The 27,368-nt window shown below is 37.0% G+C and overlaps 3 protein-coding genes across 3 annotated transcripts; 1 reads left to right on the forward strand and 2 right to left on the reverse strand.

The window, feature by feature from the left end:
- Window positions 1-2,023: 2,023 nt before the first annotated feature.
- Window positions 2,024-4,748, reverse strand: LOC135608057 (small ribosomal subunit protein eS10z-like). Its single transcript, XM_065100483.1, has 5 exons — window positions 4,662-4,748; window positions 4,531-4,579; window positions 4,147-4,432; window positions 3,933-4,068; window positions 2,024-2,396 (listed from the first exon to the last, which is right to left on the reverse strand). The coding sequence occupies exons 1-5, from the start codon at window positions 4,662-4,664 to the stop codon at window positions 2,319-2,321; spliced, it is 552 nt and encodes a 183-aa protein (XP_064956555.1). The 5' UTR covers window positions 4,665-4,748; the 3' UTR covers window positions 2,024-2,318.
- Window positions 4,749-6,910: 2,162 nt separating this feature from the next.
- LOC135608058 (probable serine/threonine-protein kinase At1g01540) lies at window positions 6,911-9,809 on the reverse strand. The gene is made up of 7 exons (XM_065100484.1): window positions 9,036-9,809; window positions 8,748-8,852; window positions 8,530-8,652; window positions 8,254-8,424; window positions 8,040-8,169; window positions 7,769-7,978; window positions 6,911-7,168 (listed from the first exon to the last, which is right to left on the reverse strand). The coding sequence occupies exons 1-7, from the start codon at window positions 9,686-9,688 to the stop codon at window positions 7,019-7,021; spliced, it is 1,542 nt and encodes a 513-aa protein (XP_064956556.1). The 5' UTR covers window positions 9,689-9,809; the 3' UTR covers window positions 6,911-7,018.
- A 3,162-nt stretch (window positions 9,810-12,971) lies between these two features.
- LOC103979106 (DNA polymerase alpha catalytic subunit) lies at window positions 12,972-27,130 on the forward strand. Its single transcript, XM_009395143.3, has 31 exons — window positions 12,972-14,188; window positions 15,753-15,923; window positions 16,038-16,121; window positions 16,225-16,299; window positions 17,184-17,248; window positions 18,126-18,216; window positions 18,360-18,545; window positions 18,741-18,904; window positions 18,999-19,113; window positions 20,599-20,778; window positions 20,856-20,969; window positions 21,052-21,171; window positions 21,262-21,576; window positions 21,673-21,765; window positions 22,644-22,762; window positions 22,862-22,934; window positions 23,053-23,109; window positions 23,533-23,625; window positions 23,762-23,884; window positions 23,966-24,063; window positions 24,165-24,210; window positions 24,329-24,442; window positions 24,527-24,607; window positions 24,965-25,078; window positions 25,166-25,255; window positions 25,367-25,443; window positions 25,530-25,752; window positions 25,916-25,969; window positions 26,108-26,227; window positions 26,326-26,400; window positions 26,480-27,130. Exons 1-31 carry the CDS (start codon window positions 13,013-13,015, stop codon window positions 26,624-26,626), a joined length of 4,653 nt encoding a protein of 1,550 aa, XP_009393418.3. The 5' UTR covers window positions 12,972-13,012; the 3' UTR covers window positions 26,627-27,130.
- The last annotated feature ends 238 nt before the right edge of the window (window positions 27,131-27,368 follow it).

Consider the following 27,368-nt stretch of genomic DNA (forward strand, 5'->3'; position numbering starts at 1 on the left):
ACATCTATATTATCTTTCACTTAAGCATTTTGGTCCGTGATTACAACGATCAAAATAGAATTATTGGCCAGTTGACTCATCAGACTCGGGTCGTAACACTAGTCCTAAAGGATCATAGTAAGTTCTAAAGTCATTAGAACTCACCAAATTATAAAAGGAGTGGAACTCTTGAACACCTTCTATCTATAAGAATAAGAGGTGCCTAAGACTTTGGTGACTAACCCAACATTTAGCTCTTGTAGTTTGGACACTCCTCTCCAAATTACTGAAATTTTATTTTATTATTTAGCCTTTATAATTTGATACTTTAATTATAAGCAATAGATGTTATTTTCCTTGCTTGTTCTTAGTAATTTTTTTCTCCTTCATCAAAACTTTCATGTGAGAAATGATATCAAATTGATGGATCATCAAATCTAAATCTCATACAGATCAAATAGTAATAAAACAACGATGTTATAAAGATGATTACAAGACAAAAAAAAACTACATATTAAGTTGAGGTATTCAAAACAATGATTTGTAAATGTGACCACCTCATCTAGCAGTCGGAGGATATTTCTTAAAGTTGAGGCATATGTATTAAGTTGCAAAACTATTCTAGTGTCTAAGGGCCCTCATTGAGAGATATGATTGCGTGGGCCTGACTCGAACAGGACCAGTTCAAGCTTAATGTTGTTAGATCACATCAGCTATCAAGAAGGGACATGTTTTCTTCCTCTGGATTCTAATGATATATTAGATTTACAGGCATTTTCAATAATTTTATATATTTAAAATATATTTATATAAATATGCAACCAATTGATCTATTGACTCGACTACGGCTCCATATTTCATCCCACATTGATGTTCACATGTAATACTGTTTAGATAGTGGTTTGGATTCTCCGTCACTGTTTCAATTTAAGATTCGATCGTGAACTAATGCATGAACGACACACGAAGGGACCAATTAGTAAGCTATTGTAGTGGCCCCTCCCCCGCAAGAAATTAATTTAGTATTAACATTCAATTCATGTATCCCCACATAATTAACTACTTTTTAACATTTTGATCTTTATATTTTTAAAAGTTAGATTATGATTCGTAGTGAAATATTTATACATATCACATACAAAAAATAATGTTAAAATAAAGTTGAAAGAATAATTTCGTAAGCTATTCTCATCGATATTAATTTCTTTAACTTCTATGAAAATATTTTCTTTCGAAACATTTTCTTTCTCAAACTTTGTACACTCCTGGGACTTCGACATCCTTCCAGAAAAAGCTTCTCTTCGACTTGAGTCAAGCTTGCTATCAACATCCTCTAACGATCTCAGCCAGGCTTACGGTCAACATCTTCTAACGATCAACGCTTCTGTTCTTCCCAAAATAAAAAATAAAATTATCTTTTTAATCTTATTTTAATGTCATTTTTCGCACATCATAATAAACATAGTATTCAAATGATGATGTGAAAAAATAAAATAAAATAAAATATTTTTATTTCATAAATATAAAAATGCTAATGTAACTTTTCAAAACATAAAAACAATAACTAACCAAGTCCAAAAAGGTATAATTTGCTAGGTTGGCCTTCACCTTATTTGGTTGCTCTTGACAAACCTAAAGCCCTAAAAATCAATTCTTAGATAATAAATACCTCGTACTTCAAAGAAACAACATATATTATAAAGTCAGCGGGACCAAATGTCTCGGCTACCAACGTAGCTGTTCCTTCAACTCTTCCCTACACATCTGCTGCAAAACGATAATAATAATATAATTCACGTGATAGACAAGTTCTATGAAACCTAAGAATCCTTCCCCAAACAAAAACGCTGAGTTTTGTGTTCATCAAAATAAATTGATGCCACGTTTAAACTTCGAAGCCTTTAATACCTGAAATCCTGCTTCTAATGCTAGAATACATGTTGCACAATCTCGAACCCATGGGCTGTCCCCGCATCCACAGTGCATAGGTATCGAGCATAGCATGCATGCATGCAAACCAATACACTCATAGAGGAAAATGACGTACACATGTCGAATGACACTGGATAATTTTGGCATCTCACGAGGCTTAGTCCACCACAAACTTGGAATGTGACTTGTCCAACAATAAGGCCCCAAAAAATCATAAAATTTTGGGGTGCAAATGTTAATTTAGCCGTAGATAATTTTGGCATCTCAAAATATAAAAAGGCATAGTCCACCGCAAATTAAAAGATGTAACTTGTCCTACGCTTCAAGCAACACAAATCATAAGAGAGAGAACTGGGCGATGCAAATGCTGATTTTGTGGGGATAGACAAAAAGGAGGAGCCACAGAACTACTCGAATGATGCAGATGGTGCACCTGATCCATATCCGCCACCTCCACGGCCAAACCCAGGTCTGCCACCAGTACCCTGCACAATTTTGTTAACAGGAAGTCATGATAGAGAATCAAGGCATTCGTCGTGATCGGCACAAGCTTCTATCTTATTCAGGTAACTTATTAAATCATAAAAACATTCAGCAACTCATGATCCCTACAAGTAGTACATGTGCAGCTTCCCCAGGTAGTATTTCATTTTGCTCAAGCTTGTCGTGATGCAAAAGATAGTTGATAAATACTAAAACTCATCATTTGGAGATGTATAGACTTTAAACAAACAGAAGGCAACTTGACTGTCTCTTATAGAAGTTTGAAAAACAACAAAGGGAGGGCAACTTAACTATCTATTAGTACCATGGAACTATCTAGGTGAAATACTGATACTCATCAAATATAAGCCAAAAAAGAAATCTAGACAATACACCATAAAAAATGAGGTTTTATCAACCCAGACAACACAGCCTCCCAGATGACACTGCCGTGAGCGAAAAATATTCGACATTGTCATTTGCACACGAAGTAAGCATGAAAAAAATTATCAGCTTTACAAAGTGCCAATAGAATGATGTCTAAGCAATATCTGACCAATGAGACGATGTCAAAACAACACAATAAATGGAAATAAATATTACAATCTAGCTAAAATGAAAGATAAAGCGAAAAAAGACATGATTGACAGAAAATGTCAAGAAGAAAATATTGAGACACACTAAACAGGATGAAATCTGGCTATCAGAAATATAGACATAGGAGTATTCAAGAATTTCATAGTTATTTTATCACTGTCAGGTAAGCACTTTTGTTATTTCCCTTGAACTCTATGGCACATTTGTTTCGACTATAAAAAGGTTCTTCCTCCCTACAATTATTCTGCCCATAAAATCATCCAGTGCAGAAGAACAGTGAAAACTTCATATTTAGATTAATTATTCATCGATGATAAAGTCTGAACAATCCCATGAATAGAGCATAGCTACAGACTAAGGTAATTAATAAAAACATTGATTCTAGTAATGACTGCAAAGCAATAATCAAGTATAGACAATCTAGATGAAAATTGAAAATTAAATATTGTGCCTCTCCTGTCTACAACAAAAAAAACAAGCCGTAGGTCCCAACTTCTAATTTAGATTTGATGGAGATAATTTTATAGAACTTTCAATCTCTCCTCTATCTACAAGAACAACAAGCCATAAGGGCCCAACACTGGATGCATGGAACTTCTCCGGTCACTCAGAGATATCGATGGCAACAACACTAGACAAGACAAAAGCTATCAAATCATTTGTAACATTTTTTCATATTCTTTGATACCTCTTCTAGACCTATTAGTCCTATCTGACACCTTTTTCTAAAAAAACATCAAAATTTTCCTATCTAACACTTTAAATGCAATACTCTGTACCGCCAATCCTAATTCCTATACTCACATTTCAGAGCAGTTAGGTTAGTTCTGATTAAGGATAAACACTCGGCTGAGTCTGAACATTACAAATTGTTCTCTTCTAGATTGCAAAGAAAATTTTGACGCAACATGCAAGGAAATCATGGGCATGTCGATTTTTACACGAAAAGATGGCTGGAATTCAGGAGGTGCTCCACCCTTGTCCCCAAAATCACCCGGAGGGCCAGCACGAGGGCCTCCACGATACCCATCCCTGTCTCCAAACCTTGGTCTATCTCCTTCGAACCGGGGAGGTCCTCTGCAGAATCATAAAATCAACACAAAGTACCAGAGAACAAGAAAACACAAACCTACATTGAATAAGCAATTATAGTACCTGGGACGATCACCAGGAGGACCAGAGCCAAATGGGCGGGTCGGCGGCGGCCTAGCGGACTTCTTCAGTGTCGCAGGAACAATCTCTGAGGGTAGGTTAAGGAAAGTTCTGAGGTACTCGATGCCATCATTGGTGAGGTACCAGTAGTAGTGCTGCCAGGCAAATGTCTCCCTCACATACTCCCTCGACTTGAAGCTCTGCATCAGCTTGATCACCTGTAGGTTCGGCACATCGATATCCGGGTGCTTTGCAAGGTTATAGTCCTTCTTCGCGTACAGCACCCCCTCTATCATCAGAAGACCACGAAATAGCAACAAATCCAAATAGATAAAAAAAAAGGAATTTTTTTAACTGCGAATGCAAATCCTACACCAAAGACGTTACCTTGGAAGAGGTACTTGCAGATCTCATGGCGATTCTTCTTCGGAATGATCTGGGAGAGACAAACAGGTACAAACCAGGTGAAGAAAGAAAGAAAATCGAGACGAGAAACGAAGGGAGATTAGGATTCTCACCATGGTTTCTTGGGGCAAGAACGGAAGCCTACGCAAGCGAGAGGACGAAGAGCCCAGCGCCGAGGAGCCGCAGAGACCAAACGAGCAAAACCCTACGCCAGGTTTCGTTATAGTGGTCACAATGGGCTGGATTAGGCCTAAATGGCCATTACTTAGCTGAGCCACAATGAAAGAGGCCCAATTAAGTAATACTGTGAGGTAATCAATAGTTATTTTAACATTTTATATTGAAATCTGTATAGTTAAATCTTAGCGTTTCGATTTCTATATAAAAATATATAATGATGAATAAAAAGATAATTTCAATAATAATAATGAATGATGATATTGTGGATGACTGTTATGATGATGATCGGTGAGAATGACGCGAAGATCGATTTTGTCGAAATCACGAATGACGTAAAAATAATATATTTCTATCTATTACTCGATATATATCTTTTATTGATAAAATTGATGATATCAAGATAAATAAAATTAAATGTTTCACTTTCATAATTATAAAGATTTTAATATAATTTTTTTAAGTCTATAAACTTCTAAAAAAATTTAACTATAAGAATTTCAATATAATTTTTTTAAGTTTAAAGATAAAAAGATATATCTACATAAATAATTTATAATTAGTCCATTATTATGTGATATACGCCATAAGATGATATTTCATATATGCCATAAGAGGATATTTTAGGTATGATTTTACCAAATTATATTTGAAACTCATATCTTTGTGATAAGAAAGTAAAAAAAAATCACTATATAATAATATATTAGATATAAAATTTATCATATAAAAATTTTAAAATACTCATGTTAAGCTAAGTAAATCCGGTACATAATCATCCGTGTGAAATAGTATTTTATATGTAATTTTATTGAACAAAGTCTCAAAATTTAATTTTTCAACCAATGAATAGTTTTTTTTAAAGACTAATATTTTAAATATTAAATAAAAAATAAAAATAAATAATATATTTTTATTTTAATAATACTTCACTTAAAAGTCCAAAAGATTATTATCTAATCATGTATCGTCTCTTATCTCGAAGACTGCCGGCCTTTAACCGTGCCATGAAGAAATCTTTTCATGCAATTGGACCCCCCAAAAGTCAATGTAAATAGAAGTGCATGTCCTCCTATGTCGAGACATCCACTGCATCAAAGGGGCAGTGCTGTAACACCAAGTGGACTTCATGTCCTCAGCAAAGCACTTGCCGACACCATTGCTCGCTGTGTCTCGGAACAGTAAATTAACAATGGAGTATAGTCGATTAGAAATTAACAAGAATTATTGTGCCAGCATAAGTCCCAATAAAATTAGACTCAAACGGATAGAGGAGGAAGATGATGGGAAAATGGAAGATATCAGCCTAACTCAGCTGGTATTCTATGATTGGATTGAATCTCATCTTTACCAAAATCACAAGCAGGTGAGAGGGTCGATGCTCCCATTTCCAGCTGCAGCTTCTCTGAAGGTGCAGCGAGCCGACGCCATGGGGACTCCCTTTTCATAAATCCCCATGTGATCATCACATTCTCATCTACCTGGATAGGGATGCTTTCACTCAATCAAACGATTCATGGCATCTACCATTCAGATTTTGATGTCCTTCTCCATTGCATCTGGCCATTGTCCTTCACCCCCCAACATGCTCCCACCACCAGCAGTAGCTTCATGATCCTCCCATGGCAGCAAAGCTCGTGCTCTGCAAGCTCTGTCCATGGCATGTTGATCTTTGTCATCACTACAATGTTTGTAGTGAAACTGATGAAGTGATGCTTGCTTTTGGGTCACAATAATGTTAAATTGTGAACTTTATCATAAATATTCACATGTATCCATGATAATTAGCAGAATAATGTTAAATTGGTATTGCTTCTTTGAAAGTAGTGGTAAACATAAGGGGTCCTATAATTGGTGAACAGTAATTAAAAGCATTTTAATGCTTAATATAATGATAATCATGATTAGCCGTAATCGACTCGAGTTTATTAGAACACTATTGATGGGATTGATATTTGGAGTATATTTATATGTTTACATATACAAACTCAGAAGAAAGAAAATTTTCTTCCTAGTTGGCACAGGTCCAGTTGGAGTAGCTGAATTAAATTCAGAAGATCAGTGATGAGAAAAGACGGATTCTCAAACCTTGTAAGTCACAATCCAACCCAAGCCACATCTACACCAAGAAGATGTTCATGAAAAGAGAGACAAAGAAGAACATGGCACACTAGCAAAGTCAGCATGGAGAAACCATATGAAACTTGTTGTCTTATATAAGTAAAGCTTATCTGGATCCATACTTTGGAGTGCTGCTTAAACATCTAAATATAACATGTCCTAAGATTACAAGCTAATTTTCTTGCTTCCTCCACCTAGTGGTCCTGTTGACAGTTGAGTTGCTCTCGTAGCCGCTACTATCACCAGATTCGACCGCAGGCCTCTCTAACAATCTTGCTTTCTCCTGCGGACTATCTCGGTATGTTCTCACAGCTCGTCGGTCCTGAAAGAAAAAAATATTTTCAATTTAGAAATAATACTCATTTTAAAGAATCTCAGTTGTGGTATGGTAATAGATGAACATGATGTGGGATTTGAGAGACAAGAAACATATTAATTGTGCCTTTCTCGCATGTTTGTATCTATCACTTTTATATAGTAGAATACAAAAATACATTGACACAAGTTATGTGATTTGATGTGCTTTTACACGAGGCACAGAGCACATCTATATGGAAGACGAGAACAAAGAGGCATGCAAGAACATACAGAAACCATAGGCCAAAAGTCACATTTCTCAGAGGATCGAGGGTTGGTTAGGAGATTCACTAGTCTGACAATTATGTTACAGTGGACTTCAAATGTTGATCTAGCAGTTTAATCATAGACATAAACAACAAATCAAATGGTATATGCCAATTATACTTTGATATAGATTCATCTCACGAGAGCTAAGACTTGATATATGAGAAAGCAAAGGACTCAATAAGATGTGAAACAAAGATAAGTGAACCATGGAGCACAAGGAAAAAAAAATCTCAGGATTTTGCAGTCAGCAACAGTTCTATGACTATTCAGACAGAAAATACGGGATTCGACTTACATCTCTGTAAGGAAAATCGTCAACTTCGAGCATGTGTATCACATGCCCCATCTTTGGCCTCTTCTGTGCATCAGGATCCACACATCGCAGTGCTACCAACAAAGCTTTCTTCAGGGCCCTTGAAGAAGGTTTCTCAGGCAACTTGGGATCCAACACGCCTTCGGAGTTCCGGTTGGTGACCATTGTTTTGATCCATTCAACTAGGTTTACCTGAATTGCTTGGAGTTTAGTTCACATATACCAGTCATGCTCGATAAATCGATAAACTAACCTCTCCCGGCGGCCTGTTGTAATCTACTGGACTTCGGCCAGAAATAATCTCCATTATAAGAATTCCAAAACTATAAACATCACTCCTCTCATTCAACATGCCAGTACTGGCATATTCAGGAGCTACATATCTGAAGAAAAGAAAATATCGACAACTCAGTCAATAGAAAGGCATCCTTTAGCTAGAACCCTGCACGAATGAATGTAAAACCAACCCAAATGTTCCCATGACACGTGTTGTGACATAGCTCCTCTCTGATCCCAGGAGCTTGGCCAGCCCAAAATCTGAAACTTTAGGATTCCACTGCTTATCAAGCAAAATGTTGCTTGATTTAATGTCCCGGTGAACTACCTTTGGTTCTAGTCCCTCATGCAAGTACATTATCCTGCATGAACATCTGGTCTCAAGATATGCTCCCGGAGGAGTCCAAACAATTTAACTATGATTAAACAACACTTAAATTAGCATCATATTGGCCCTCAAAGTGTACCCTTTTGCCATTCCAAGCACAATGTTCATGCGAATTTCCCATGTGAGAGGGCTGCTTGGTCTGACATCCCCATGAAGCCATTGTTCCAAGTTCCCATTGTCAACGTACTCATAGACAAGCATCCTAAGAGGCAAAACATTTGGCTGAATAACTAAATGAATGTTGTATCTTGCATTGTGATGAACTAAGAAGAATATGGGCAGAAAAATATGTAATACCTATGAGCACCTTCTGCACAATAACCCAGTAGCCTCACTAAATTCTTGTGGCGAACACGGCCGATTGCTTCGACTTCCACCTTGAACTCCCTCTCAGCTTGGCCCCTGTGCACAATGGCACATCATATCAATGAACATATCAAAGCAACCAAGGATTAATTCCCACATACAATCATATGAACATTTCAGAGTAATGGGGAATCCAGGCCAAGCCAAAAATTTGATACTAGCAAAGTGAAAGGAGAAGATATTAGTAGAAAGAAAAGGTGGCGTTTTGCAGATTGCTACCGGTTGTTGAGTAAGTTCTTCACTGCAACCTGAGTGTTGTCCTCCAAAGTACCATGGTAGACGATCCCATACCCGCCTTCTCCGATCACTTTCTCGTCGGCAAACATGTTGGTTGCCACCTCGAGCTCCCGGAGGGTGTACCAGTGCCCCCAACCCAAGTGCGACACCTCAGGGGCCGCGATGGAGACCTGCTCCACAGACCGGCTCTCGCCGCTGGCGTGGGACGATCCGCCGACGCCGACAGCTGGGCGCTCCGGATAGGTGATCCGGTGGTCCTTCCCGATCTCAATGTGGATTCTCTGCTGCGCCGCTGGCCCCTCCTCCTCCGACGGCACAAGCAGGGCCTGCCGCTCCACCGACGCCCGCGGGGGCTCGGTATCGGGGAGCGGCGGTTTCTGGAGCGCCTGGCCCAGCAGCTTCGCGTCCGGCAGCCGGGACGGGTCGACGTGGATCTCCTGGATTTCCTTGGACATATTGGGGATGGCGGCCGGCGCGGTGCTGCGCCTGGAGGCGAGCCACAGGGAGATGAGGAAGAGGAGGAGCACGAAGGCGGCGCCGACGCCGATGCCGATAATGACCCACATGTGGAGGCCGAAGATGACGGTGCGCTTCGACAGCTCGTCGTTGAGGAACGGCGAGCTGTAGCCCGCCATCGCTTCGCTTCTCCTCCGAAGCAGGGGATGGCGATAAAAATGAGGCCTTTGCTGAAAGAAGCAAGTAGCAAATGACAGCAGGATAGGAGGATAAATACAATTAGAGATGCAATAAAAATGTGATCTTTAAGAGAAACAATGTAAGATAAGTTAATCTAGCTAGTGGATTGTTGGAAAAGATGCTCTTTTGACGAGATTAAAGGAGCCTGATGGATTGGAATCAATAAAGAGCAGAAAAGAGAGGCATTTGGACGACACACGGGACGAAGATGATGAGGGAAGACTCCACTGAAGCAAGGCAGGAGAACAGAGAGCAGTGTCTGCTGCTGATAACAGAGACAAAGAAGAAATCACAGTGAGCTATTAAATTAGTGAAGATTTGAGGGGATCTTGAGCTGGAGAGTACTATAAGAGACAGATTTGCACGTTTTGTGCTGATCATAGTGTGCAATGTTGATTTCTTTGTGGGCGTCCAAAGCACCGCTCACTGTAAATACACCAAAGATGGGCACTAACAACCAAAGCGGCTGAACACAGAGTGGAAATACGAGAGAGCGTATGAGCAGCAATGGCAATGGAGGAAGGAAAAAAGATGACCAGGTTGCAGCTGTCATGTGGGACACACTAAATAATTGAAATCCTCCAAGATGACAGTTTTCTCATATGATATACTGCCTACTATTAGCTCATCATCCTCATTCTTAGTCTAGGGTAGCCTCATTGCTATCATACAAAAAACAAGATTTGTCTGATGGATTCTTAATTGCTGTGGAAGGATGTCATCGTCACCAAGTGTTTCTTCAATAAACCTACCTCACTTTGTCAACTTTGCAGACTGGGGTGGTGTTCTAGGTGGTGACATTCGACAATGATGACCATGGAAGTTTTGCTCCCCAAGGTCCTGGCCATGGCTGCTCGATCATAGGTTGATGACAATTGTTTATGAGGAAATGTTATAGCTAGATGTGGGATGGGTCTTGATTTCAGACAATTCTGAATAGCCACTTAGCTTTAGGTATCAATGATATTGGTGTTTTGCCATCATTTGTTCTCCTAAAGGACCAAAAAAAGCTGCCATATTTCTCTTACCTCTGGGGTGGGGATTGTTGGAAAGGAAGATTCCACGGATGATGCAGTAGCCTTGCAGTCAATACAGTATAGATTCGTCTGGCATTCAAGGAAAGCAAAATGAACTAAAAAGATGATATTTTTCTTTGTTTAATTCTACTTCTCGATCTGTGCGTGTCGTTGTTGCGCAGGGCAGGGCATGCTCTATCTATGAAGAAACTTTCTTTGTTTGATTCCACTAAAAATAGTGTGCAAGGAAAGTGTCACATATGGAGACTTTTGAGCAAGGTGTAAATAATAATAATAATAATAATAATTTTATTTTTATTTTTATTGGATAATATCTCATGCTTTTACATTTCATATTGAGAATTCTTACTTTTTTTTTTCCTTCAAATGACTTAAAAATGTTGTTAATACTTTTGGTATTTAGGTTTATTCGATCAGCGCCATAATTTTATTTTAAAAAATAATAAAAATCAATTAATTTAAATATTCATCAATATTGATTATTAATTTTATATTTTTATATTTTATAAAATCAATACATCTAATGATATCAGCTGATTTTAATGTAAGTTAATTTAGAAATTATTTCCATATAGTGAGATCAGGTTAGTTAGCTTCTGCTAATGGTTAAGATTAGAAGCATATAGAATTACAAAGAGCTTTAGATATTATTAATATTTATATTAATTCAATAAAAAATTTAAAGCATGTTAATATTAATTAGAATTTCAACTTCCAGTAATAGGTTTTTAAGTTTGGAAGGGATAATTAGATTGCATATCTGTCCTTCCAAGTTTGAAAATATTATGTTTGCTCCTGTAAATTTTAACAAATCATATACCCATTCAAAAATCAATTATCGATATATAATATAACTTTAAAAATATATCAAAAATCAATTATCTAAAATGACAATTTTAGAAGTGTAAATATTATATATTGATTGTCATTAAAAAAAGAAAGTAAGTGTAGTATTGTATATAAGAAATTTAATCGACTAAAGATTTAGATAATTATATTATATATAGTTCTTTATAAAATATCCACTATAATATTTTTAATACAATTACAGTGTTATTGTTTTATATTAACTTTAGATAGAGTTGCAATGTTTCTTATTTATAATATTTTTGAATAGAGTTACAAGATTTTTTTATTATTAAACAAAAAACACTATAACTCTATTGAAAAATAATATAACTAAATACGTTTTTTATTATCATTCAGTCATAATAAATTACTATAAATATTATAAGCTTTTTAAAAATATTTATACCTAAACTTAAAACAAAATAGAAAACATTTGAATTTTTATCATGATTTATTTTGAAACATATCATGATGTTCGTAATTTTCATCCAAAATCATTTAAATTATGATATTAATAATTTTATAATACTCCCAAATATATATCACTATATATTTGTCAAATTTTCAATTAATTGAAACTGAGTTATAATCTTTTTTATTAGAGTCATAAAATTTGGATTTGATTATAAAAACACGGTAAGTCAATTCAAAAGTATTATAATTGATAATATTTTTTATTATCATTTATAAAAAATATAATATTATAAAAAAAATCAAAAATTATATTAATAAATTTAATGTGACGTAAAAAAAAAAGACTTGTCATCCTTCATTTTGAAATATGTCAAAAAAGATTCTTAATTTTCAATTCAAAATTACATAAAAACCCACAAATAAAATATTTTATAAAACCTTAATGTATATAATAAGGTTAACAATTAATGAATATAATAAGGTTAATCAACTGTGTTATAGTGTTTTTGAATATGATTATATTATTTTTAGTTCAAAATCAAAATACATTATAATCCATTTAAAAACATTCCAATCGAACATTGAATCATTTTGATTGATTCGATTTAGATAGTTTCGACAATAAACTCAAAATAAAATAAAAGTTGTTGATTGCCATTGAGATCATTTTTATTTATTACAAGTAGTAGAGACATTTTGGAAACGGGGGAAAAAATCGTCCAATATAATAATACCATTAACGGAGGATGCAACGGTTAATAGTCTTTGTTCATTGTCTTTATCCACGTGGTAGAGAATTACAGGTGCTTTAAGTTGTTGCTCTATTTGCATCCTAACATTGAATCCGAACCGGCCACGGGGAAACCCTAGTCGTCTTGTATTCTTTTGGCGCCAAACCTCGATCCTCTTCCCGCCAAATTAGTCGATTCTTTTCCTATCGCTTGTCGCTCGATCCGCTGCACCATGGAGCAGAGCGAGCGAGAGAACATGGAGGAGCCCACCGTCTCCGGTCGCCGGGCTCGTAGCCGTGGCTCCGACTCCGCCGTCCGTTCTGCCGCCCTCGAGCGCCTCAAAGCCCTACGCAGCTCCGGTGGCCGACGTACTGATGCCGGTGGTCTCCAGATCAAGATGGAGGCTCCCATCTATGACACGGTCGCCGAGGAGGACTACGCCGCCCTCGTCGCGCGCCGTCGGGAGGAGGCCCGCGGCTTTATCGTCGACGACGACGGCCTCGGCTACACCGACGAGGGACAGGAGGAGGATTGGTCCAACCCCAACCTCCCCTACTTCTCCGGTGACGAGGAGGACCTGTCGGGCGGCGAGGAGGAGCGGCCCAAGAAGCGGAAGGCGCCCAGGAAGGACCCTGCGCCTAAAAAGCCCCCGCCTTCCTCTCTCTCGGCGGCTGCGGCGATGATGGGCAAGCAACGCCTCTCTTCCATGTTCACATCCTCGGTCTTCAAGAAGAACGATCGGACGAAGGGATCCTCCTTGTCTTCTGACAGCATCGTGGATGATGTAATTGCCGAATTTGCACCCGACGAGACCGACCGGGAGGAGAGGAGGCGGCGGAGCTTGGCAAGCGGAATCCTTAACATGCCTCGAACTGCTATCTTGACACCACCGGTGGTCCAAATTAAGGCTGAGCTGCCGCAGCCTGTCGTCAATGATCGTGTAGTCGAATCTGGTAAGGCCAAGGATGAGGAGGTATTGGCTGAATCAGAGTCGGGGCTTCAAGAAGATGATTATATGGGACATGAAAATCATGTGGATATGGAAGCAAGAGAAGAGAAGGATTTGGATCACAGTGTTGAACCTGCTATTGATGGTGGTTTCAATGAGGTAAAATCTGATGCTAAGATGGAGGAGCCACAGAATGAAAAGAGGCTTTCTCTTAATGCAAAAATTAAAGTGGAAAATGATGCTTCTGTGATGAGTGCGACTGCTGGCTGGAGGGCTGTATGTGGGGAAGAGGCACATGCTGGGCCTGAAGCAGGGGTTAATGAGTCAAAGGTCAATGTTGACGCTGATGAGAAGTCTGAGTTTACCCTGGATACTGATGGATCTCTTCCTTTCTACATAATTGATGCGCATGAGGAGATGTTTGGTGGCAATTCTGGTACCCTGTACTTGTTTGGAAAGGTAAGTTACTCCATTCTACTCAGTTATAGTGATCTGTTAATGGTTTGTATTGAATTATCAAAAGATATATATTTTGCGCATCGAAAACATTACTCACACTATTGAAATGAATCAATGTATTCAGTACCCCTTTCACTATGAAAATTCTTTATGTGACAATAACTAGTCTGGGTTTCTAGGGATTGACAGACACAACATGTGTGAAGATATTGCAATATAGTTATACCTATAAATTATGGATGACTAGCCATGCAATTTCTCAGAAAGATAGCATGGCACACACTCAATGTAAGGTCCCACAAGTGCTTTTTGCCCTAAGATGGTTCTCGTTGGTTGTAATCATTCTCATGTTTTAGTGTATGGAATCAATCGTTTGTGTTTGATACATACACATGATCTTGTCTCTTCTTTGCTTGTCTAATGGTTAGTGTTTGTAACCGAGATGCCTTTCTGACTGTGGAGGGTGTCAAGTATGAATTATTGTAGGATTTGATGTCAGGAAATGATAGCAATGCAAGAAGTTAGCAGTATATCAAAGAGGGTTTAAAATATGTCTCTGATTGTTCAAGCCTTCAAGGCATGTTCCCACACAGTCTTTTGGAGATAGATGCTTTCATCATACGCACACACACTTCATGGTTCTCTCCCGACTTGCAACAATCACACACCTTGACCTATGCATACAGGAGGGTCCTGAAGCCTTAATGGAGCATAACAGTCACCTAGGATCCAGGATGAAGAAAGATCACAAAGGAATCCCTTAGGGCTCTTTTGAAGAAAATGTTGGAGGGAATGGACTGTAGCACCAGAATAACAGGTCACCAAATGTCTCTCCAAGTGTATCGACGTGGTAACATCACCAATTAGATAGCAACACCAACTAATTAATTAGCATCAATAGTGGGTATGATATGATTATTTAATGAGGATAGACTTGTGGAAAGTTCAATAATATCAGTAAAAAGTTTCAAATTGTAAAAAACATGTGCAAATTGTAAAAATCAATTAATAGTGGGTATGATATTGCTTGCATGTTGTGGTTGCACAAGCACTAGAAACTTAACCAAGAAAGCAAAAGAGTGGTTCACCTATAAGCACATGCAGGCTTGGGCTTAGCAATATGGGACTGAGCCCTTACACGTCACACGTTCCCTACATCCCCTCTTGTGAGTAAAAAGGTTGTTTTTGTGACTCAGATTGTGGTCATGTAGGTTGCAAAGGAGTAACTTTATATTTGCCAAGAGACACGTTCCATGGAGACAAACTATTAAGTATATAAACGTTTCCGACAGAATATAATAGAAAACAAAATTATTCTATGTACAGATTAGCAAGAAAATCCATTAAGAAATTAACCTTTTCTATTGAAATTAAAGGCTGGAAAGTCATATTTGCTAACCTGTTATGTTGTAAAAGTTTTGTATTGGTTTTAACATTTATTTGTATAGCTATAATTTTTTGCAATCATGTATTTTTGGATATTATTATTTCAACTTTGTCTTCTTCTGCTAGCAGTTTTGTTGTTTTGGATTTTGATTGGGTGCACTCTTTCTATGTGCTCAAGGTCAAAGCAGGCAGCGCATATCATAGTTGTTGTGTCATCGTGAAAAACATGCAAAGATGTGTTTATGCTATCCCAAAAGATTCTGTTTTTGACAGCAAAACCATAGCTGAGTTTGAGACGGATACTCCTGATTCTCGAAACTCAGAAGCAGCTCTCCGAACAACTCTGCAAGTAAGTCTACACATTTGCATGGCATTATAACATGAACATGATAGCACCTTCTTTTCTTTTGCAATTGAGATATATGGAATGATCCAACTTTTGATATTCATACACTTTTCACAGGAGATGGCATCTGGAATAAAGAGTGAAATTGCAAAACGATTGCTGGATCTGAATGTATCAACTTTTAGCATGGCACCGGTTAAGGTTTGTGGAAGTCCATGCTTGTTTTCTTTATAGATGAACACAACGTCTATGGGCTTCCATCTTATAACTCTATAATGACTGATCATAAACTGGAAATTTTCAGCGGAGCTATGCCTTTGAGCGGTCTGATATTCCTACTGGTGAACAGTATGTTGTCAAGATCAACTACCCATTTAAGGTATCTCAGTTGAAATGCTTTTTTTTTTTTCATGAATCTCATTCTCTTGCTTCTAAATGTTATGGTACTGCTCATTGGCTAATGTATCTGTGAGAATAAGAATATCATAAGCTGATCAAATTCCTCAGAATAACGTGATATGGAATTTTCCTTGATTTTGCTGATTTTGGATTTTTGTCCAGCAGTGGTGGAATTTGCTTATCAGGAAATCTGAATTAAGAACTCATGACTTGCCTTTTATGTCCAGAGTTTCCTGATACATGATCATAAATGAATTATGTGCTAGTTCCCGAATCCAATTGCTCTGTTGTGCAACAAACATAACTAGATCCTTCCCAAGTAAGCATCACCTTATGGTTGGGTTCCTACTGATCCAGATACATGCAGAGATCATCACTATATGTTTGGGTTCACATCTGGTCCAGTTTTTAATTCAAACTTCTTCCAGTCATATTTCTTTTCTGGGGCTAGTATATTGAATTTTCACATTTTAAGTAAACACCTATTCTAATTTAGTTGGATGTATATTTTCTCAGTTGAGATGGGTCTTTATGTTATGAATCTTATGTTGCTCTTCACTTTTAAGATTGTTTGATATTAATCTCATACTACAATTGTGCAATTTGGAGCACGTATCTTCTTTCATATTTTGTTTCAAAAACTGATGCTACAAGATTTGGTGCACAATCATTTGACTGCAGAGAGAATGTGCCTCGATTTACTGTTTGGAAGCTGCTGTTTGGATGTGGTCTAATATCTGATCATTTTTATAATAATCAAAAGGCTTCCTTCTATCTTAAAATCAAAAAGCTTCCTTCTGTCAAAAGGCTTCCTTCTGTGCACATCATTGAAGTGCTTATATTAGTATTTCAAATTGTTCACAGGATCCCCCACTTCCAGCTGATCTTAGAGGAGAGTATTTCCTTGCGTTGCTTGGAACATACAGCAGGTAAAGTGCCAAATATAATTCCATGCATGACATTAAAAGAATCATGTATGTGAAGGAATTAACACAATTTGGTGCACATTTCCTATGTTCTTAAAGTTGAAAATTATAGACATCACAAAATCTCTGAAGAAAGAAATGTTTTTAGTGCTATAAACTTCTCAATGTTTTGCATTTTATTTACTGTATGCATGTGAAGTTAGGTGTTGAAGGTCAACACAAATTAGTTTTAGTAATGTTCATAGTAACAGACAAGCGCCACTTGAAATGAAAAAGAATTACATGGTCAATGATTTACATGGTGGTCTTTAGTGTAATAAAATCCATGGGGAACATGATGGATCTCATTTAACTGACAGCTAACTGTTGACTTGTTGGAACTTAAACTTGGCGTCCATTGTTGAAAATGTTTATAAATTACTGATCATAATATTTTCCTTTGTTAGTGTCAGATATGGTTTGTACCAAGGTTGCAAATACTGTCCAGTATGACACCGGACCAGTGTAAACTGGGTGGTACACTTGGTATCGGATTTATGTCAGGTGGTACACCCTATGTACAGGTCTGACAGGTTAGTGGTATAGGGACCAATGTAAACTGGGTGGTACACCCTATACTGGGTTGGTATTGCCCGCTATAGGGTGGGACAGGCTTTTTATTGAACAATTTTTATCTTTTGTTTTTTATTTGGTTTTAGGCTTCTTTTAGACTTGGTGTGCACTGCCATACTGACAACACTGGGTACATTGGTATGGACCAGTACTGTACTGGTCCATGCTCTTACTGATACAATACCTACATGAAACTGTGAACCCTGGTTTGGGCTTTATGAATATCTGTATGTTCTTGCGAAGAAGTAATAAAGATGTTGTTTTCCAGTTCTTTGGAGTTGTTTCTGATCAAAAGGAAGATCAAGGGACCATCATGGTTATCAATTTCAAAATTTATGAGCTGCCCAACTGCTCAGAGGGTATGTTCTTCATCTATCTTTTCGGTACTATCAAGTTTTAGTGCAATTTTTCTAGATAAATCTTAAACTCTTGCTTTTTATTTACTATTGAGAAATGCCTGTTTAATATCACCTAGTAATAGTTAGTTTTTGTCATAAAACAGGTCAGCTGGTGCAAGTTTGAAATACTAGTTGACTGCCCCAAAGATATATGTGTCACTTCTTCAAAGACCTTGCTTGAGATTCCTCCAGTGATTGTTACGGCTATAAATTTGAAAACTGTTATAAATGAGAAGAGTAATGCTAATGAGATAGTGACAGCTTCTGTCATCTGCTGTCATAAGGCAAAGGTATGCACAAGTTTTGATAGAAGAGAGATCTGTAAAGACTAAAGTTTTTTCTTTTATCAGGCACTTGAATTTCTAGAAACTTAGTCATGTTGTTTACTTGAAACTTGGTCATGTCTTACACTTTGCAGCTTTTGTTTGTGTTCTACATATTTGATTTCTGCACTCATGGACATTTTCTTGAAAACTTGTTTTCAGATTGACGGGCCTATGGTTCCATCTGAGTGGAAAAAACGGGGAACACTTACTCATTTTTCTGTTGTCCGTAAGCTTGAAGGAGGCATATTTCCAATGGGTCTTACAAAGGAAGTTTCTGATCGAAATTTAAGGGCTGGGGTGAACACTGTGTCATTGGAGAGCAGGTAAGCAGTTCTTGCTTTTTCACTTAAAGTGCACCTTCTTTAGTCATTTTTATTGCATCATTCACTGATAATTTCTTTTTTGCACCACCTGTAGTGAACGGGCATTGCTGAATCGCTTGATGATTGAACTGAACAAATTGGATAGTGATATACTTGTTGGACATAATATATCAGGATTTGACCTTGATGTTCTTCTTCATCGGGCTCAGGTTTGGTTCAGTTTCCATATTTTGCATAAAATTGTTTGCATCCAGAAACAAGCACAACTTAGATCTATCAGAAACTTGTTTCAATTACATTGGTCTTCAACTCACATTTTCTATGTTTATTTTTTGTTCCTATCTACAACTCGTATTCTAATCTTTACAACAAAAACAAAGTTGTATGTCCCAACTATTTAGAGTCAATCACATGTATTTTTTGTCGCTATTGAGATCAGTAAAAAATCATATGTCTAGTTAAGTTTAGAATACCTAAATCTTTATTTATAGTTTCTATAAAGTGTTTTTAGATCTTCCTCTACTTCTAATATTTAGGTCTTTCTCTACCTCTCCTCATATCACTAATATTAATTATTTGACCTCTTCTAGTTACTGCATCTATAGGTCTTCTAAGCACATGTCCATATCATCTTAAGCAATTCTCTCTCATTTTATTTTCTACCGAAGCGATACATAATTGTTCATGAATAAAAAATATTTTTTCCTATCTTTTCTCATAACTCTATACATCCATCTTAGCAGTACAATTTTTTTTTGTATATGTTGCTTCTTTACTGTCCAATACTCAAATTCATAAAACATTATTGGTTTCACAACTATCTTATAAAATTGTTCTTTTAATCTCAAAGGTTTTCAATGATCACACTAAGACTTCTGATGCCCCTTGTCATTTTAACCATCCTATTTTTATTTTATAAATAATATTTTCAATGACCTCTCCATATTGTTGAGTTAATTCAAGATACCTAAAGTTTTTACTTAAGGGAATTTCTTGTCCATCCAACTTTATTATATTATGCTATTTATTCTTAGTATTACTAAAATTGCATCTCATATATTTAGTATCAATCATACTAAATCTAAAACTTTTACTTTATAAGGATTGTCTTCATAATTCAAGTTTATAATTAATTTCACTTTAGTTCTCATTATCTAAGATAATATCATTAGCAAATAACATACATCAGGGGATCTATTATGTAAATGACTAGTTAATTCATCCATTATCAATGTGAAAAGGTAGGGACTTAATATGGATCTTTAATACAATCTTATGCTAATAAGAAACTCATTATACACATTGCTTATAATTCTAACACTAATAACTACATTATCGTACATATCCTTACTAATGCCAATATAATTAGTGGATATATATATTTTTTCTAAAATCAATCATAATAACTCTCCTGGAACTCTATCATTTGCTTTCTCTAAATTAATAAAAATTATATGCAAATCTTTATTTTTCTACCTATATTTTTTCATTAACTGTCTTAATAAATAAATGACATTCTAATCTTTACAGGAGAATGTAAGTTTTAGATATTTTTTCCTAAAAACTAGGAGTTCCATTCTTGTGTGGTTATGCTTGTACAGATTCAACCTTTTTTTCCACATTCAGTTATATTTCTGATATATATACTAATCTAAGAATAAACATAGTGTGTTTATGACCTCTTATTGTTGCAGGCTTGCAAGGTGCCAAGTAGCATGTGGTCCAAAATTGGTCGCCTAAAGCGCTCTGTGATGCCTAAACTCACCAAGGGAGGTGGTCTTTATGGGTCTGGAGCTAGTCCAGGAATTATGTCTTGCATTGCAGGTCGTCTCCTATGTGATACTTATTTGTGTTCAAGAGACCTCTTGAAAGAGGTATGCTGAATTTCCTATGAGGTTCTACTCATTTGAGACTGAGACATGCTGTATGTCTGATATAAATGGAATTTTAGGTAAGCTACTCCTTGACTCAACTTGCAAAGACACAACTAAATAGAGACGCAAAGGAGATTTCTCCACATGATATTCCTTCTATGTTCCAATCATCAAAGACGCTTCTTGAACTGGCAAGTACTCTAGAACTGGAATATTTCGTATTGGACCTTAGCTTCACTTGTTTCTTTTTTTGAACATTAAGTATGGAAATAGGTTGAGTATGGTGAGATCAATGCCTGGCTATCTCTGGAACTCATGTTTCATTTAAGTGTTCTCCCCCTCACTCGACAACTAACTAATATCAGCGGCAATCTTTGGGGAAAAACACTGCAGGTATGCCCTCTTTATAATTTTTTGTTCTTCGTAACTCTTTGGGAGGCTTAATTAAAAATATTTAATTAATAAGATTATATATCTTTCTAGGGTGCTAGAGCACAAAGAGTGGAATACCTGTTATTGCATGCATTTCATGCAAAAAAATACATTGTGCCAGATAAAATTCCTGCACGTGCTAAAGAACATAGTACAATGAAGAGAAAATTAACTAATGGTGAAGAGGGGGGTGATGATGATGTTGATCATGTCTCTCCAGACAATGATGCTTATCATGTTGATCAAGGAAAAGGTAGAAAAGGTCCTGCCTATGCTGGTGGCTTAGTTTTAGAGCCCAAAAAGGGCCTATATGACAAGTATATACTACTACTTGACTTCAACAGCCTTTATCCTTCAATAATACAGGTATTCTTTTCGTTATGGGTCTGTTTTCTAAAAATATCTTTTGATGTTATTCTATGTTTTCAGCTTTCTCAAATATGACGTTCAATTTGCAAACAGGAGTATAATATATGCTTCACTACAGTTGAGCGATCTCCTGAAGGTCTGGTTCCTAGTCTGCCATCTTTGAGAACTACTGGGGTGTTGCCTGAGGTGAATGACAAGTTATTTAGTGCTTCTGGTTACTTTGTTTTACATGTAGTGATCATGACATTGATATTTAATTATCTGAGCCTGCATTGAGAGAAAATTTGTATCATTTAATTCTGACCTTTTTTTCTTAAAACGTCATTTTTGTTCTTTCCATTTAAAATTGACTAACAGGTCTCCAGATTCTTTCTTATTGGGTCTATCCCATGTGCACTATCCTGTATTATATGGTTTGAATAGGAGATTTTTCTTCGCCTAAAATCAATTTGTAAGTTGAGTTTATCAGTTCTGTTGCAGTCTTAGTGTGTGGAAGTCTGGACGAGTCATGCCATCCGAAACGGGTCATAGAGCAACATGCTTGTTATACATTAATCTTTGTTTCTGATGAACAATTGTGATAACAAGACCTGATGCCTAGATTTTAATCACTGATTTTGGTAGACACTCCTTTTAGATTGTTTTGGATACTAATGAGTTTAGTCTTGCATTTCCATAGCCAACTAAGCCCTATGCAAAACTTTTATGGTGCCCTAGGCATGCCAGAGAATAAACTCATCTGGACTGAGCTTCTTGAGCTTGGTTAAAGTTTCTCACACCCTGGGTGATGCTTCACAATTTTAACTACTTCAGTCTTTTTTCTTGAGTGGCTGTTAGAGTCAGTCTATAGGCAGATCTTGATTTTCAAATTGGCTGGTGTTGGACCTATTTTCCTGCTTTAGACAGCAGTAGCTTTATTATCTGATCTGCTGACCATAATTGTAGTTAATTTGTTTCTATATAATCTTGTACAAATTATTTGTATATTCAAATTTCTTCAATTTATTGTTTTCCTCAGCTTTAATTGTTTGATTTACATGCTGCACAAAATTCTGACTTCTCAGTTGTTGAGAAATTTGGTCGAGAGAAGAAGAATGGTTAAATCATGGCTTAAGACTGCTTCTGGTCTGAAAGTGCAGCAGCTTGATATTCAGCAGCAAGCATTGAAGCTTACTGCAAACAGGTAAATGGTTTTTGGGTTTCCAAGTTCTACAGACCTTGGGTGCTCATGCTTGCACTTTTTTAATTTCTGACGCTATTTTTTCTCAATGGTTTACTTCAGCATGTATGGTTGCTTGGGGTTTTCCAATTCCAGATTTTATGCAAAACCACTCGCCGAACTGATAACATTGCAAGTAAGAAATTTTGCATTGTTTGAAGTTTGAACAGTTTCACTTTCTTGGAGGTTCTAGACACATATGAACCTGGAAAGTGTGATCTCCCTTTTATACTCGCTCATTCTTACACATGCAGGGGAGGGAAATCTTGCAAAGTACTGTTGATCTAGTTCAGAACAACTTGAACTTGGAGGTACTGTTGTTTTTTTAATCTCAAACATTATGCTACTTGTGAATTTTTGATGCGAATTTGGTAAGCTTCATTACATAAAGATGGCTACAATTTTGCTTCAAATCATTTAAAAGCAACTGGTGGTCTTCAGGGTCTTTCCTTCTTAATACTACCAATCAAGCCTTCTCTTGACGAGGCTCCAATTCTCTGGTCGTCTTGATCTTAAGCAAATAGTTTTCCTTTGCATTGAAAACGACCATCCACATCCACCCTCTTTGCAACAGATCAATTCTTGCTTGTTGCTTTTCATTGTGGTCTTCACTCCTTTTCTTTTTCTAAAGAATAATATGCAACATCAGTTTCTTGTGTGGTCTAAAGGATTTGTGTTTGATTTCAGTAAAGAAACTTATTTCAATTAGTAGCCTATTTCTTGGGTATTGGCAGGTAATTTATGGGGATACAGATTCAATCATGATTTACAGTGGGCTAGATGACATTGCTAAGGCAAAAGCAATTGCGGGGAAAGTCATCCAAGAGGTGAAACTTGCCAAGTGCACAATGTTTAATCCTTAATATTGTTTTGTTACTGGAAGGAGTCTATATAAGGTAGTTAATTCATCATGACTACTAACTGAAATGTTGGAACATATCAATGGTTTTTGTCCTCTTTCAGGTCAACAAAAAATATCGTTGTCTGGAGATTGATCTTGATGGCTTGTACAAGAGAATGCTTCTTTTGAAAAAGAAGAAATATGCGGCTGTGAAAGTGCTCTTTAAAGATGGAATGCCATATGAGGTTCTACGTTTTTCTTATTTCTTATGCCATTAACAAGCCCATTGCATTGGAATTCTATTCTAAAAGGCATACATAAGGCAGGTAATTGAACGCAAAGGTCTTGATATGGTTCGGCGTGATTGGAGTTTGCTAGCAAAAGAAATAGGAGATTTTTGCCTCAGCCAGATATTATCTGGAAGGTAAGGGTTACTTGTTTGTTTAATCTTAAAAAAACAACTTTGATGTCAATAAACATTCACTGATGTCTCTTTTTATTCCCTATGGCTTCTTATCACTACAGCACCTGTGAAGAAGTTGTGGAGTCCATTCACAGTTGTCTTATGAAGGTAATGATGCATGAGAAGGAACATTGTTGAGCATGTTTTTTCTGTGACTTCATTTTACTGAAAATGAACTTTATTTAGTCTTTGATCTGACCTTCAGCATTCTTGCCTATATAAACAGGTGCAAGAGGACATGAGGAATGGTGAAATAGCACTTGAAAAGTATGTCATTACAAAGACACTGACAAAAGCACCAAAAGACTATCCAGATGCCAAAAACCAACCTCATGTGCAGGTCAGACTTCACTTAATTATTTGATATGTATTTATGTACAATAGTTTATTTGTTATTATTTGTTTCGTGTCAAAATTCTTTTAGGTTGCTCTAAGATTGAAGAAAAATGGCTACTCAGGCTGCTCTGCTGGTGATACGGTTCCTTATATCATTTGCTGCCAGCAGGTACTGTCAGAATATCACTTTGATATGTGTCTTTATAATATATTGATGCCATAATCTACATGGGAGAGAGAGGCAATACTTAGTAATCATTCTAATGGTAGGGAATCGGAAGATTCAATATTATTGCTTTAAAACCCTGGTTTTGTCCCATATTTGAAGTGGGAGATGACTTGAATGAACTTATATAAGGTCTATATCAGTCTACTACTATACTTTACCTGAGCTTAGGCATTATTCTATTGGGCAGGACAATTGCTGATGCTAAACTCTAGCTTGAAGTGATAAAATGTGTTGTATTTCAGTATTTTATCTAAATCCATCTGATCTTATTGCTGTTGCTCTGTTTTAATTCTGCAGGATAGCTTGTCTGGTTCTTCTACTGGAATAGCTCAAAGAGCTAGACATCCTGAGGAGATAAAAAAAGACTACAGCAATTGGATGATTGACATTGACTACTACTTGTCACAACAGGTTTGTTACTTTTGATAACCAAGATTGAGAGACCTTTTATTCTCAGGAACTCCATCTTTTGGGATTAACTATTTGTTTCTTTGGCAGATTCATCCTGTAGTATCACGTCTGTGTGCTTCGATTCAGGGCACTAGTCCAGCACGTTTAGCTGAGTGTTTAGGGCTTGATTCATCTAAGGTGCACCTCTTAAACCAACTGGTTCATCGAGAGCATTCTTATGCTCTAATCTAAAGCATGGGGTTCATTCAGATCATTCTGTTGATGCAATTGTGATTTCTTTTTGGACAGTTCCAATTTAAATCATCTGAATCTGTTGGCCAAGATCCTTCCAGTGTGCTTTCAGCCATAATAGATGATGAAGAAAGGTACAAATTTTTAGCTATAAGTTGTTCGGTCTGAGGTAAGCATTAGAAAACTTTTAAATAAATCTGCAAGAACAATTACTTTTCAGGTATCGTGGCTGTGAGCCTCTGAGGTTGTCGTGTCCCAGCTGCTCCAGTACCTTTGACTGCCCTCCTGTTTCGAGTTTACTTTCGACCATGCACAAAGAAAGCCAATCTGATTCACAAGCAGAAGACCTAACAGGTGCTAACTTCTGGAAAAGAATGCGTTGCCCAAGGTGCCCAGATAGTATTGATGGATGCGAGATTTCTTCAGCTATGTTAGCTAACCAGGTTCAGAAATTTTGCATATACATCGACTTATCTTTTTATATTGAAGTATTTTGTAGTTAGACTTGTTTTCTTTGGTCGGTGAAATTACAGTGAAAATATAAGTCTCTTTTGCTAAAAATGCTTGGCAATGATAATAATTGGTTTCCGATGATCATTTCTGCAGGTGAAAAGGCAAGCTGAGAGTTTCATCTGTACGTACTACAAAGGATTGATGATGGTAAGCTACAAACTTTATTAGTCTTGTGCTTAAATTTTTTTGTTAATGCCTTAATGCCTATAGCCAAATTTGTCATTCTATGTCCTTGACCAGTCTCCTTCAGCACATCATATATATATCTGACAATGTATTTTTCAGTGCGATGATGAAATATGCAAATACACCACTCGGAGTCTGAATCTTCGGGTAATCGGTGATTCCGAAAGAGGAACAGTCTGCCCAAACTATCCACGCTGCAATGGTCACCTCATAAGACAGGTATAGTATTGCAATATCATGTTTCAGAAGTTGGAACTCCACTCAAATGGCTGCCTAAATACTACTAGAACATTAAAAGCCGGTGTGTTGTCTTGCAGTACACGGAGGCGGATCTATACAAGCAGCTTTCTTACTTTTGTCATGTATTAGATGCTACACGGTTTCTTGAAAAGGTTAAAATTTGTCTCATGTTCGTTTGTATAGCCTTGTCAACCTATTGTGCGACTATTTACTGGAACTATATGGCTGCAGTTGGAACAAAAAGTTACGGCGCCTGTTGAGAAAGAGCTCTCCATGATCCGGCCAGTGGTCAGCCCGGCAGCTTCTGTGATTCAAAAGATCCGTGACCGGTGTTCTTACGGATGGGTGCAGCTCGATGACCTTTGTATCTCCGTTTAATTGTTTGGATAAATGGATACTTTGATCTATTCAGTTGCAAGCAACAACTTGGCTGCCTCATCACCGAGCTCGACAATTTAGAAGACATCCTGCAATGGTCACCATTGACAACCATTGCCTCGTCGTCTCTGATCAGAGAATGGATGGTGATCTAAGAATGCAGCCAGGAAGACATTTGCTGCAAATAAATGGTTGAAAGTTTTACTCAGCCAGAAAGAATTTAGCAGGGGATCCTTCTAAGTTTTACTCAGCCTAATCCGTGCCATTGTTCAGAATCCAGCTACCGGTGTTTGTAATATTTTTGTAGCTATATCATAATTTGCTGCCAGATTCAATTTTATAACCCTACTTGAATTTTTTTTTTGTACCTGCCTGTACTATTTTACATTTTCCTTGACAAGCCCTCAGTGCTCGTAACTTTGGCATTGGGTAATCTTCCCTCATGGAGTGCCAAAAAAACAATATAAAACAAGACCCTGAGCTGGCTTGCCCCTTGTTCCACCATGTTGCTACTTTCTTGTGGCTTCTTGTTTTGTCTTCTTTTTAGTCCCCCACCATCGATCATGGCGATGTGGAACTTGACAATCGCCACAAACCCCCAACGAGCCATCGCTCGCTTGTAAGCTTGTGATCTTTTGCGTTAGCATATGCCTGAGGTTTTAAATGAGTCGTTTGTCTTTGCCCTCTGCACTAATATATTATTATGTTGTATTGTATGTACCTAAAAGAAGTACTTGGCTTT

The sequence above is a fragment of the Musa acuminata genome, chromosome BXJ2-3 (genome assembly GCF_036884655.1).
Source record: "Musa acuminata AAA Group cultivar baxijiao chromosome BXJ2-3, Cavendish_Baxijiao_AAA, whole genome shotgun sequence".
Lineage (NCBI taxonomy): Eukaryota > Viridiplantae > Streptophyta > Magnoliopsida > Zingiberales > Musaceae > Musa > Musa acuminata.

Excerpts from the sequence above, each read along its gene's own strand:
- LOC135608058 (XM_065100484.1), bottom strand. The coding sequence starts at position 9,688 with ATGGCGGGCTACAGCTCGCCGTTCCTCAACGACGAGCTGTCGAAGCGC. Across the intron at positions 8,853-9,035 it reads AAGAACTTACTCAACAACCG|GGGCCAAGCTGAGAGGGAGT; the intron begins GTAGCAATCTGC and ends CATTGTGCACAG. Across the intron at positions 7,169-7,768 it reads ACGATTTTCCTTACAGAGAT|GACCGACGAGCTGTGAGAAC; the intron begins GTAAGTCGAATC and ends TTTTTCTTTCAG.
- LOC135608057 (XM_065100483.1), bottom strand. Across the intron at positions 4,433-4,530 it reads CTGCAAGTACCTCTTCCAAG|AGGGGGTGCTGTACGCGAAG; the intron begins GTAACGTCTTTG and ends TTCTGATGATAG. Across the intron at positions 4,069-4,146 it reads CCTCCTGGTGATCGTCCCAG|AGGACCTCCCCGGTTCGAAG; the intron begins GTACTATAATTG and ends ATGATTCTGCAG.
- LOC103979106 (XM_009395143.3), top strand. The coding sequence starts at position 13,013 with ATGGAGCAGAGCGAGCGAGAGAACATGGAGGAGCCCACCGTCTCCGGT. Across the intron at positions 22,763-22,861 it reads TTGAAGCTTACTGCAAACAG|CATGTATGGTTGCTTGGGGT; the intron begins GTAAATGGTTTT and ends GGTTTACTTCAG. Across the intron at positions 24,443-24,526 it reads AAAACCAACCTCATGTGCAG|GTTGCTCTAAGATTGAAGAA; the intron begins GTCAGACTTCAC and ends AAATTCTTTTAG.